The sequence below is a fragment of the Opisthocomus hoazin genome, chromosome 4, assembly GCF_030867145.1.
Source record: "Opisthocomus hoazin isolate bOpiHoa1 chromosome 4, bOpiHoa1.hap1, whole genome shotgun sequence".
NCBI classification, from domain to species: Eukaryota; Metazoa; Chordata; class Aves; order Opisthocomiformes; family Opisthocomidae; genus Opisthocomus; species Opisthocomus hoazin.
The window spans coordinates 36,771,828-36,784,643 of NC_134417.1; the positions used below are offsets into that span (position 1 = coordinate 36,771,828).

Below are 12,816 nucleotides of genomic sequence, written 5' to 3' on the forward strand. Positions count from 1 at the left end.
CTCGGACAGACTGGACTGACTGCAGCAGGGAAGGAGAACGCGACCCAGATGTTGTAGCACTATTGACACATGCTTTTCAATATCTGTTCCTTCTTTATGAATGTTGTATTTGAACAGTTGTTGGAGATACTCAGATCCGGGAACCTCCCTTGTTTTTTCAGATCCGCCTCACCTCTTTCCAGCATTCCACCCTCCTGTACCAATTGATGCGAGACATCATGAGGGACGCTACCATTACGAACCATCTCCCATTCCTCCTCTGCATGTGTGAGTATTCAGTATTTCCCCTCGCTTCAGCTGCCTGAACGGGCAAGTATATGAACCTTTGCAGCGCTTACAGCCGTGCACCTAGAGCGCTCTGCCAGCCCTGCCAGAGAACGGAGTTTACTTCTGGAAAGCATCGAGGTTATCTGTCTGTGAAGCAAAACCCAGGCTGGAGCCTGAGGAATTCCTGTTGTAATAGGTGGCTGGCAAGCATTACCTGTATGTTTTGCTGACATTTATTCTGTGTGCTGTCGTTTTTAGAAATATTAAATTAAAAAGTGCTGAACCCTGTGAAATACAGCCAGACAAAACATGTATTTTGTCTGTATTAGGCTTGGGATTCTTCCTAGCTAAAATTCTCTCTCATGCCAAAGGCTGTTTTTTTTTCCAATGACTGCTATGAAGCATAATGAAATTTTTGGTAAATTTTCATAGTCCCTGTTGTGTGCACGCACAGGCGATCAGTTGATTGATGGGAATGTCACCCAAACAAAATGGCAAGTGTGATAGAGCACATGGTTTACACAAAGATAAAAGAAATGAATACCGGTGATAACGTGCATGAGAAAAGGATGGTAGTGGTGAAATGCTGTAGAAGTAAATATTATCTTATTCTATATGGGGAGACAGATATCAGCATTGCAGAATGAAACGGTTGTTGTGTACAGAAAACTGCTATATACCATTAAAAATGGAGCCAAAAAGCAGGGCTTGGTACTTAGCTAAAAGGCTTGATATATAAGTTTAATCATATCTACTAATCACCTCTCATACTGAGAAAATACAAGAAGAAAAGCACAAGTAATACTTTGAAGAATAATGCTAGTTGTTTAGATGGCAGATTGCTTTGCTATGGCTATTAGTTACAGCTGTGTAATTACATATAGGCAGAAGAAAAATGAAGTTGTTTTAAAACAAGTCCTCCTCTGTGAGCAGAATTAATTGATATTAACAATCCTAACTACATGCCCAAGTACACACACAATATTTTACTAAATGTTTTTTTGGGTCAGTCTTCTATTACTGAATTGTAATTTCAGAGCAAATTTGCCTGGAGGTAAGTAATAAATCTGTGTTGCAGTCTTCTTGGGCATTAGAGGAAAAGTGGGTATTTATAGAAAGAGAGAGTACAGAAACTTGTGATTTATTCCTCAGAGTTCCTCTGATGCATCGCTATTTACACCACAGTCAACCAGATCATAAAAATATACTCAAATACACACTTAAATCTGCTGCTAAAAACCATCGTAAGCTGAAGGTGGCAGGCTCAGAGTCATTACGTGGTCATCCTGGATTTTGCAGGGCAGTGAACATTCTGACTAGATGACTGGGGGGAGGGATGATCCCACTCCTTCTGAAGCTGATGGGGAGTTTGCCTTTGTCTTTGAGGCAGATGGGGCGGGGAGCCCCAGCAAGTGTTTCAGCCCGCATCAGCGTCACTCGGGTACCGCCTGTGAGCCTGCGCGGAGGCTGCTTGATCCCGTGCCATGTGGGACCCTGCCTGGCTGCGCTTGCTGTGCTGAGCCCTCTCCAGACCCTGAGCCCCATGAACCCAGCCCGTACCGTGACACCCCGCGCCCGTGGACAGGGCTTTTGGGTGGGTAGACCACCATTCCCCGCTTCTGGCGGCAGCTGGAATTCGGGACTAGCAGCCTACGCTGTTAAAAGTGCGAGGATTTCTGTAAAAGCCCCAAAAGATGCTGAAAATGCCTGCTTCGTGCCTCATGTGGCGTTCAGCGGCAGTCCCCTCCGACGCTGAAATCAGTGCCCCTTCTTTCAGCGTCTGCTGCGGTGCAGCGGTGATTCAGCTGGGCCCTGCAGAGGCTTGTTAGAGGCGAGGAGATCTTAGTGTGATGCGATATGACTGCAGGCAGCTGCTTTAGAAATGCACTCTGATATCAGCCCAAGCTTTCAACTCAACATTTCCTTGATACTGGCCGTTTATTTTTCCATTAACTTCTGTCGATTCTTCCGCTCATTTGGTTTGTGTAGCCATTGGAATGAGGAGCTGTGGTGGACCCTTGGAGCCGCTGTGGTCAGTGTAATTAAACGTGAATAGGCAATTAAATAATTAAAAAAAAAAATCTGTCAGACTCCAACAGCTTCTTTGTAGATGTTAAGGTTTATCATGCTTTTGCAGTTTTCAGGAATATGTTTTAATGTATATAGGAGGTAGACACCCAGCAGTTTTCTTGCAAGTTTTACAGAGCCTGACTGAGTACCACTTAAGAGTGTTAGATTTGGGATTGTTTGCAGCCATTACTTGAGCTGCTGTTGTAACACCCTTTTTAAAAAAAAAAAAAAAAAAAAAAAAAAAAGACAAGACAGACCTGGGTCTGAGAAGTTATTTGAGGATTCTGAGTAAAAATGGCAAGAACACAAGTCAGGGTACAAATATTTACCCACGGCTTCATTAATGACTTCATTGTATGAGTGGTTTTCTCCTCAGCTTCATAATACTCTCAAATGTGTGTGTGTAATACAAATAAAAAAGAGGGCAAAAAATTGGCATCACTCCAGTTGTCCAAGCTCCTAGAAATGTGTTCCAGAACCTGTCAAGCCTTAGTGGAATTAGTTTAGGTATAATACAAGTGCAGAAAAAATGTAGAGGAGGGCCTTGACCGCATGATACCTACATGTGCACATAATATGAACAATGGCCAAGTGAAAAAGAAGAAAGAAAGGAGAAATTTTTAAGGTGTTACAGGACTTATATGTACTTGCAGCTCTAAAGATGTAGATGTATTTATTTGTATAATTCTTGTAGTTTAATTGCTGATGGGCAGAATTGTTGCATCTCAAATTTCAGCCTGGAGCCAAATCTTATAATTTGAGTTATAAACCCCTAAAATAAGGGTTTATGTTTATGATAGACTTGCTGACAGATGCTTATGTGTAGTAGGACTAGCAGGCATTGCTGTAATTATGCTATCGTATCCTATCATTAAAGATTTCAATTGAAAGAGGTTTATAAATTGCTCTTCCTCTTAGATAAACCACCCTACATTAAGGCATCAACGATATGGTGCAGAATTAAATTAAAATCTCATAAAATGAAATATGTTCTGTATTAGCCGTTTGACACTTAATTTGCCTCTGAATGAGTAGAGGAAATCACAAATTAACCTGCCTTTGTTTTTCCAGCCATGGCTTATTAGGTGTTAGAACAACTGCAATTACAGCCCAATAATAACCCCCAACCCTTATGAATATGTACTGAAATGTATCGCTTTGCATTACCAAAATCTGTTTGGGGCTGTGTAGGTATCTGGAATTTCTACAGTACATCTTGTTTCTACTTCGGGGAAGACGTACAAAACTTAAAGTTGTTCTTTAGTGTCAACATATGAACAGTGTAATTGGAGCTGGAGCTTGTGCTTTCCTTTTTTTTTTTTTTTTTCTCAAATTCAAGGCATGAATCTTAGTTTAAAAAAAATATTCCAGTAAACTATAATTCAGTTTTGCTTCTTTTTGTTGAACTGGCATTTTAAACTACTTGTTAAGCATCATAGGAATAAAACCAAAAGAAGTGTGGCTCTAGTAATCCCACTCCTTGCTTTGTTTTTCTTTGTTGTATTTGTTTAGCTCTTTCTTAATTTTCAAAATTGATTTCCAAAGTAAGGTACTAAAGGAGAAACTGAAGCTAAGCTGTTTTGGTCCTTGACATTTGCTAGACCATCCAACAGAGTGTGATGCCTTCTCTGGTTGGTGTGCAGTGATTCCAAACCCTGCTGCTAATGAGGATATTTATATGAACGTGAACTAATACTTTGGGCATGCTGGGTTTTTTTACTCCTCAAGAACCAAGTCATAAATTTACCGTTGGCTAACTCTTCTGGTTGCCTGATGTCTCTGTTGACGTTGGCTTTGTTGGAATGAGAGTTGTTAGCACTGAGCAGAGGAAGAATAAGGGTATCTTCACCGTTCTTATGACAGTGCAAGTGTAACTTTATAGTCCCACAACTTTTAAAATCTGGCTCAGCCAGGATGAGAGGTTTTTTTTATTAATTTAAAAAAATAGCTCCTAAGGCAGAAGCAAACTTCTACTGACATAGTTAACCACAGTGTTTTATGAAGCTACCATTCTTGCATCATTCTGGGTCATCCGTTCATTTTCTTGAACCATCTGGGTCATCTGTTCACCTTGACAGAGTTGCGCTAATAGGTTTCTCCCAGTCTGCTTCATTTCAAAGTTGGGTTGGACAGCCTTTGAAGGTGACCTAACCTGGTATTTCCAGGCACTCTTTAACATGGCTTTGGAGGAAGCTCTTTCCTGCAGAGGTGGGGCAGGGGATAACTGCTGGGTGGCAATATCAGGAATGGCTCCAGGGTGGTGGCCTGTGTACGTCTTGGAGTGGTTAGCACATGTGGCATAGGAGAAAGGTAAAATTTCAGGGCTGAATGTGCTACAAGGTACACCATGTATGTTCCAAAACATTCATCCATTTTGTCTCCGTCTCTCTTCTGTTGCCATCCCGTTTTATGTTAGCTCTGGGCTGTGAGCAAGGGCCCGTGACCAGGTAGATCTGAGGGGAGATGTGCTGATGGGACCCATATACTTACGGCCAGAGGAGGCTGCACTTGCAAGGGGAAAGCTGCAAGGTAAAGCTGCTGCCTTGTGACTTCCTAGGAGCCAGGATACTCTAAGCTCCTTTTTTTCTAACTGCTGATTGAGGCTAGCGGCATCGGAGTTTGGCAGTCTGACACCCTGCAACGATGCACGTGCAGGTAGTTGTGCAAGTGCCTAACACGAATGCCTTGAACAGGTATTTTGAACTGTGCGAATGCACCGGTGCTAAAGCAAGGCATGTGTTTTGCTTGCAGACAGCTTCAAGTTGATAACAAGAGAGTCTGACTCCAAGATATATTATTTCATATCTAATTTGTGCAGACAACAGTTACACAAGGGTGGAAAGGAAAGTCAAGTCGAAATGCTCAGCTTTCATCAGCCTCTGATTTTGGACCACGCAGTACAGTCAGGGATGTCCAAATGCGAGAAGATTAAAGTGTTGGCTTTGCAAAATATCCTTGATGATGAGAGACTGCTTGCCATATGTTTGATAGGACATTTAGGTTTTCCCAGTCCTGTCACTGACATTCTGATTTTTCCTTTGCGCTCTCATTCCTAAGCTCTTATTTCTTTTAAAAATCTTAGTGTTTAAACCTCCTAAATCTTTCACCTGCTGCTTCACCTCAATGTACTTCTAAGCTGGAGACTTGGCCAGGAGTCCATCAGCTTGCCAGAGCTTTGTTGATCCTTTCACAGTGGGAAGGAGAGCCCCACCCAGTGTGAACAGCATCACTTGTTGAATTGGCTTTAATTGCTTTAAGACTTGGAATGGGTTTTATGGTTTAGCCGGGAGCCATGGGAGAAGAAAGACTGGGAAGCTCTTGGGACATGAAAAGATACTGTAGTTACAGCTTTCCAAAATCGTCCATGAAAGTATTTTCTGAAAGGAGGGAAAAATCCTGTATTAAATGAGAAGCACCGCGAGAAAACTGTCCCTGGAAGTGAAGTGCAGCGTCAATAATAGGCAGCCGCTAATAGCCTGGAGGATTTCTATAGCAAGTCTCTGAGAAGGGAGCAGCATGGTCTGGTGACTCGTTAAGGTAATTCAGAGTTTGTGATGTGCCATGGATATGCATGTTGTAGGCTCTGCGAGCAACATGTATGCCTCTTTTCTTAGGGACCGAGCAGCGCGGCGATGGTAATTCACAGAAGTAAAATGGCAGGGCCGGATGCCTGCACGTAAACTTCAGCGGAGAGTTTTCATTCAGTGCCAGGCCTTTACAAAGCGGGGAAGAGGAAGCTCGAGTCTAGACCAGAGCTGCCATCTCTCACTCAGTGTATAGCGTTGCGTCATTTAAAACAGTGAAGCAGTGTTTTGTTTAGCTGTTGGTACTTGTTTAGTAATATTTACCTTAAGACTAGCAGATCATAAATTCTCCTTTGCAAGCAGGCTTGCAGGGTAGCTTCAGAAACAGACTGTTTTTAAAAACTATCTGAAACTGGGAAAAGTTTGGGAAAAAAATATTGGTGGCGTATGTTGAATTGCAGAAAAATGAAGTTATGTGATTCTGTTAAATTTTTGATTCTGACGGACGCTTAAAAGGAAAAAAGGTAGGTAAAAATGTGGGTAAAAATAAGTAAGTGTTTTTGAATGTAGCTGTTTTACTTAGGCACAGTTACATTGATTTGTTTAGGTAAGCTGTAGTCTGAAGTTTCTGCACACTCAATTCAGCTCTTCTATATTTCTCACAGATTTGCTCTCTTCCTGCTAGGAAGAAGCAGTATTGAGAAAAGAGCGTCTTATTTAAAAGTTCATTTCTGCTGGCAAATAAATTCTGGATCAAATAAGGATTCCCTGCTAAAAATCACCCCTGTTTTTAGCAAGCACAGTTACATGAAAGTCAACAGAATTGCCTCCCAGCGCACCAGATTACATTTGGTTCACATCATTCATCTGTTTCTGCGGCGGATAATACTTTCTGACATAATCATTTTCTCTGGAGTAGCTAATTGTAATACCAAGGAACTACAGATTTATAAAGGAGAAACAATAGCAGCAGATAAATATTGCGTTAACAGAGGCTCTTTGTTCTTGTTATGCAGACAGCTCGGTTTTGGGATGGCTGGGGAAGTTACAGCAATCGAAATAAGAGGAGAACTGGGGTGAGATTTTTAACGTAGAAGGAGAAGCTTGTAAAACGCAGTGGTTTGTTTTGTTAACAGTCCTTTGGTAGAAACTTCCCCCAAATCTTCTGTTCGTTTTTTCGTGTTGAGAATGGCGCCTGAGAGGCAGCAGTCCCCCGAGAAAGGCGTCCTTCCACCGGCAGGCTGCTGGCCAACCACCCCTCACCGTACCGTTGCTCAGTAGTAACAACAACTCGCAAGGCAATGTCCCGGGGTGACACGGAGGGAGGAGAAAGAGGGGAAAGCCCTCGGTGGTCCTCAGGAATGCTCCTCTCCTGGCCTAAAGGGAACCAGTTGCCCGAGCTCCACTTGAGAGGCAGAGTGGCCCAGGTTCATCTGGTGGGGCCTGTCTGGTGCAAGGGGTTCCTGAGCAGCTTTGAACAGAGTGTGTTGTTGCAGAGAAGCGGTTCCTGGGCTGATCAGCAGTAAGGTATCTGTTGGCTCCGGTCGGCACTGCTGTTTAGCTGATGCACCCCATCAGGGCAGTGAACGGTGCTTAGGCGGATTCTCGGCTGCCGGTGAGAAGTGGTTTCCTAAGGCAGGTTTTCAAGCTGGCATGAATTAAGCGATGATGGAAGCAAAATGAACGGCCAGCAAAGTCATGCCTCGGGATGCCGTGTTGTACATGACATTTTTCTGTAGGCTGAGGAATAACTAGGCATGACGTTGAGCTTTTGGGACGCTCACTGTGTGCGGCTGCGTACACAAGTTGTGCGTGTTTGCGTCTGTGTGTGTGCATGCGTGCATTCTCTTGACGTAATAGCGTGAATATCTTTGCTTGCGTTTATCATGGACTGAGTAATTCTAGATCTTTACAGTTAAAACTAATGGAAGGAGCTGCACAGAGTCCAAGAATGGTGGAAAACTAGAGGGGAAAATGTGAACAAGTAGGAAAAATACCCATGGGCAAAAACATTGAGAACATGTGGATCGTTACCTTAATTTAACATTTAACCAAAAATACATAGAATAGCTGCAGTGCTAGAGTTCTGCTGCTTGAAATTCCTATTATCGCATTCTGTTATCAGCTGCAAAGAATGCAAGCTCTAAATATAGTGCACATTCAGAGGCTCTGAGCCTGTGGTTTCTTGGACGAAATTCCTGTGTTCTTTGTGCTGTAGTCAGCAGTATTAGTCGAGTGAGCAGATATTGACTGTGGTATTCACGTGCAGTGAACCAGAAGCAAGCCAACTCTATAGAGGCTGCTGTCAAACTTGTTGCAGTGGCCTGCGAGGTACTGGACTGTGACAGACTCCTTTTTTTTCAGTACAATTCTTCCACTCATGTTAAATCTTGCTTCAAAGAGAACTGAAATGTTACAGTCTTAGCGTTCTTTCTTTCTCTTTTTTTTTTTGCTTTCTTTTTTTTGAAGTGTACTGGTGAGATTTCTGTGTTGTGAATTGGAAGTCCCTAAAGTGAGAGTAGGTATAAACTGGCAGAATTGTGAGCAATGAGTACATCTGCAGTGTAGGAGCAGAGCGCATCTTCATCACACTCTCATGCAGTCTTCCCCTGACTTAGACTCTCTCCTCCCCCAACAAAAGCTTCAAGTCCTATGATCTTGGAGTAAGCATTGAATTTAGTTCAGACTTTTTTTCCCAAAGGAAGAAAAACCAGAATTTAAATAACACCTTGGTTCCCTTGTCACCCCTTATTTACCCGCTTTATTATATATGTATGTATATGTCTATATTTGTTTGCTTATTTGTAACAAAAAACAGGCTCTCAAGCTGGTGTCGGCTGTGCTTCTGAGGTGTGGGAGACTAACTAGCCGTCCCTTGCACATTCTGTATTATATGATGCTAGGAAAAAAAAAAAAGACCCTAATTCCACCCAAAGGACTGTGCTCAATGGGTGTTTATCTGTGTGCCTCAGGGTAGGCTGGGCCAACGTTTGTGACTGATGTTATCGATTAATGGAGGAAACGATCTAAAGAAAAATATTATGCTGTTTGATTTTTGCTCTTAGGATGCATTACATGACAAGGAAGGACTTGAGAACTCGTTTTAGAAGAAGCTTTTCAGTGAAGCTGGGCCCTGTGAAGTTGCCATTAAAGACCAGGCAGGAATATATTGCTTAGTCCCTTCCAGCACTGAATGTGTCAGTCTGTACCTACAATAGATTATGGCTGCATTGATAGTCAACTTTATAGGGGTGTTGGTAATTTTCTGGAGATCCCACAGAGGTTAGACACAGAGGTAAAATGTCCTGAAGCCCATGAGCCAGGAATACAAAGCTTCTGAAGGAAGGAACTGACCTGTCGTCTTCTTGAAAGCATTATTTATGAGGTGTGGTGACCATTGGTGTTAAGGATCAACAGAAAATTAGGGAGTATTTCGCAAGAGGGAGAATTTCTAAACATATCAGATTTAAGTGGCTATCTCTTTAAAGACACACATCTTTTGGTCCTGTATCTCTTGTTGAAATTCAGCTTAGATTTATCATGCCTTTTCCACTGGCCTGTGGAAGAAAAGATTGATAGTCTAGTCCAGTCTATAGAGGCCACCAACGCAAATAGCCCCATTTAACAACATTGTAGACAGATTTGGCGGGGAGGGCAGGAGCTGGCTGACCGGGGCAATCGGGTGTTCTCTGCTTCACCCTGGAAGATCACTATCAGCGTACATCATCAAGACAGTACCAAGAAAGCTTGCGTAGCTGCCTCTGTCTTGGTTTGCCATACTCGTTCCTCCGACGTTAGGCTCCCATCCTGACACCTTTTCTGGGAGCTGTGTTTCTGCTCCTGTGATTAGACTGAATTGCAGAGGTGCTGAGGGCGCACGTGTGCAGGTCGTCCTGCTGGTGTAGGTGTGTCCTGAGTTGGCCAATTTGTTTCCCTGGGAGTTTTCCTCTGTGCGCCTAGCTACCTGTTCTGTTTAGGGATCTAGTCATGCTTCCAGGATATAGATAGTGCATTTGCCTCAAAGGCTTCAGAACTGAATTTACTACTTATCTCAAAAATGTGCAGCCGGAACATTCATTTGCTTTATGCTTAGTACTTGTTTTTCACATACTTCCCCCTACAATCACACAAGATGTGGTGTCCTCACCCATTTCTAGTTCTTGAGGTTGTTCAAAGTTACAGCTTTGCCCAAGAAATGCTTTTTTGACTCAAGTTTCACACACAGATAGAGCAAGAACAGCAGTGTGAAGCCTTTGTCTCTTGTTTCATCTGATGGCTATGGTGTTCCAGCCATTATGTTTTTACCATATGTGAGAATCGACTTGTAGTGCGGATTACATATCACTACGATGGTTCTCGGTGCTTGCAGGATCAAATAAAGAAGCTGGCCTGGCTGAGACAAAACTTCTTAGCCCGACATGAGAACTGAGTGTTTTCCCACTCTAATTTGGTTGCACCCTAGCCAGCTCCCACACCTGGACCTTTGATACTGGCAGAGAAAACACAAGCCGTGACTGTTAGCAGAATATCTTTCTTCCTGCCCTCCTAACTTAGCCGTGCACCTTTGATATAAGTGGGGCTTCATACACCTGTGAATCCTGCTGCCCTCGTGGATGTTGGTGGTGATCCCTGCCTCGCCTTCTAGTTGCAGTGGTGCTTGGAGAATGGGAGAAGCTTGGCAGCCGTTGTGATTTCATAGGGTTCCTCCTTGACTCGCAGTCCTGGGTACAGCATACACATCTATCGTACATTTGGTGCTGTTGCTGAGGTGTGCTCTCAAAATGGCTTTGCTTCCCCAAATGATGGATTTGTTGGGGGGGGAGGCATTTCAGAAAACAATCTGTGCATTGTATACAGGAATGTACGTATAGAAAATTTTGTACAGAAATCTCTGTACATAGGTATAATTTTTCTTTCTGCTGCAAGTGTGGTAGTGTTAGGTGAGAAATTCTAGCCAGTACTCTTCTCTGTTCAGTAATAGTCGGTAATCCTTGTGAATATCAATTTTGGGTTGTCTGTTAATGTTAGTGCAGAGATGTGAAGCAAACCCAGCCATATCTCCACAGAAATGATTAATGCTGAACCCTCACATCACTGTTTGTGTCAGGATTGGAGTCCTCTAAAGTTAGGAGTTTAATCCAATGTTCCCTTCACAACCAGCTTTAGGTGGCAAGTGCAGCAGGAGAGACATTCAGTCACGGAATTTGTTGCCAACTTGCTTTTCTTTTAAGCAGTTAAGATCTTGTTTTAACGTATAAAATCAGAATTGAAGAAAAGCTTGCTTTCTTCCCCCAGATCTCAGTTTTGTAGTATTGTGGATGTGACTTACAATAGGCACTGGAAATGAAAGCTGACGTGTTTGTTTTGCTTTGGTTTTGAGTTTGGGAAAAGAGTGTTTCTTGACATCACAGAACAGACATGGAGGAGAGCGTTCATCTGAGGTAACCTGAGAGGCTTTTCTGGTGCTTTACGAGGAGAAGGAACACCTGCTTCAGCAGGAGGAAGGAGTTAAGGGGAGAAGCTGAAATTTTCTGAAGCAGTAGTGAGCATGGCATTCTAGAGCATGAGGCAGGGAGAGCGTATAAAAATCATCAGTGAATGAATGAAATGAGGAGAGGGGTACTTAGGTGCTAAGAGTGCTAAAAGCATCATTCTCTAAAAATTTTAAAACCTTAAATTATGGGAGTAAAACCCCATTAGTTGAAAATACTGTTTTTTGAGAGAACAGAGTATTTGTGAAATTCATGTAGCAGTTGATTTCAAAGTTTGATTTTACTGTCACGGATCATACTCGTCACCAGAAAAACTTCCCGTGAATGCCACAGGAGTTTTGCTGAGATTTAGGACCAGCCTCAAGCTCTTCTTCCTGGCCAGGTAATGCCCCTGGGGGACGCAGTGATCTGGTCCTCATGCTGTGGGAGCGGATCCCAATTAGCAATGCCATTTTCCCGCCGAGAGTATTGCTACACATAGGCAGGAGCGCTCTCTGCATGCAGGTTGCATCCTCCTCTGATCTGTGAAGGGGAGAGAGAGAGAAGTCGGGAGGAGTTGTAGAAACCATTTCAACTCTCTTCGCTTTGTACCGTCTGGATGTATTTCTGCTTCTCCCAGTCATACGTGTACATGTGTGCGCTTTCTCTGTAGTGCATAATGACTTCAAGGTTGTTTTTTAAAGACCTTCAGTCATTTTCTGAGTGTTTTTGAACCAGTGCGCCATTCACCGGTGTATTGCTTTTATAGAGGTCGTCTTTGATGAGGTTTTTGTCATAGGCACCCACTGAAGTTTCGGTGTACTCAAGCATTAGAAAAGCCACAATTTGAGCGTCTTTGTTTTCTTTGTTGAGCTGTTTATTTTGCTTTCTTCCCACACAGTTCCCTGGCCTCACTCTGACAACTGCTTTTCTGCATGAATTACATTCCTCGGGGCCTCAAGTCTCCTAATTCTTCCAGTCGATTTGATTCCTGCCTGTGTGATTAGTCCTCTGCTCTGACACAGTTGGTCTTTGCCAAGCAAACTGCTTGCTAAGTGCCTTTAACATGAGGACCTAACTACATTTTTTAACCTCATTAGTGTGTAGGGCACCACTTCATTCCAGCTTAATAACATGGCCACTATTGAATCATCACTTGCTCTAAAACAGGTTACAAAAAGGTTACCGAAGTTATCTGGTTTTCTTTTCGTATGACTGTGCTTTTGCTGGATAGCAGTTTCTTTCAGCACATGTCCACTTTTAGCATGTAAGTTGCTTTTTGAAAGGAGACCCATCAGTTACACCCAGGTAGATTTGTGATGCTGAGAAATTTCATATTTGCATGTTCAATAAGAAATTCAGCACCTACCTGGAAATAGCGAATATAAGTAGTAAAACCGGTAAGAAAATGTGGTTTCGGGAGGAAAGGCGAATAGGGCTTGGGGAAGCTGATAAAATTTTCCGACTTGTTTCAGCTTTTGAAT

At 42.8% G+C, this 12,816-nt stretch overlaps 1 protein-coding gene across 2 annotated transcripts in view; it reads left to right on the forward strand.

Annotated features, from left to right (window-relative positions):
- GLI3 (GLI family zinc finger 3) overlaps positions 1 to 12,816 on the forward strand; it is a 196,191-nt gene that overhangs the window by 102,136 nt on the left and 81,239 nt on the right. For both annotated transcript variants that reach the window (XM_075418582.1, XM_009943066.2), the window contains exon 3: positions 162 to 267. In XM_075418582.1, coding sequence (XP_075274697.1) covers positions 162 to 267 — 106 coding nt within the window. The remainder of the gene's footprint in view (positions 1 to 161; positions 268 to 12,816) is intronic.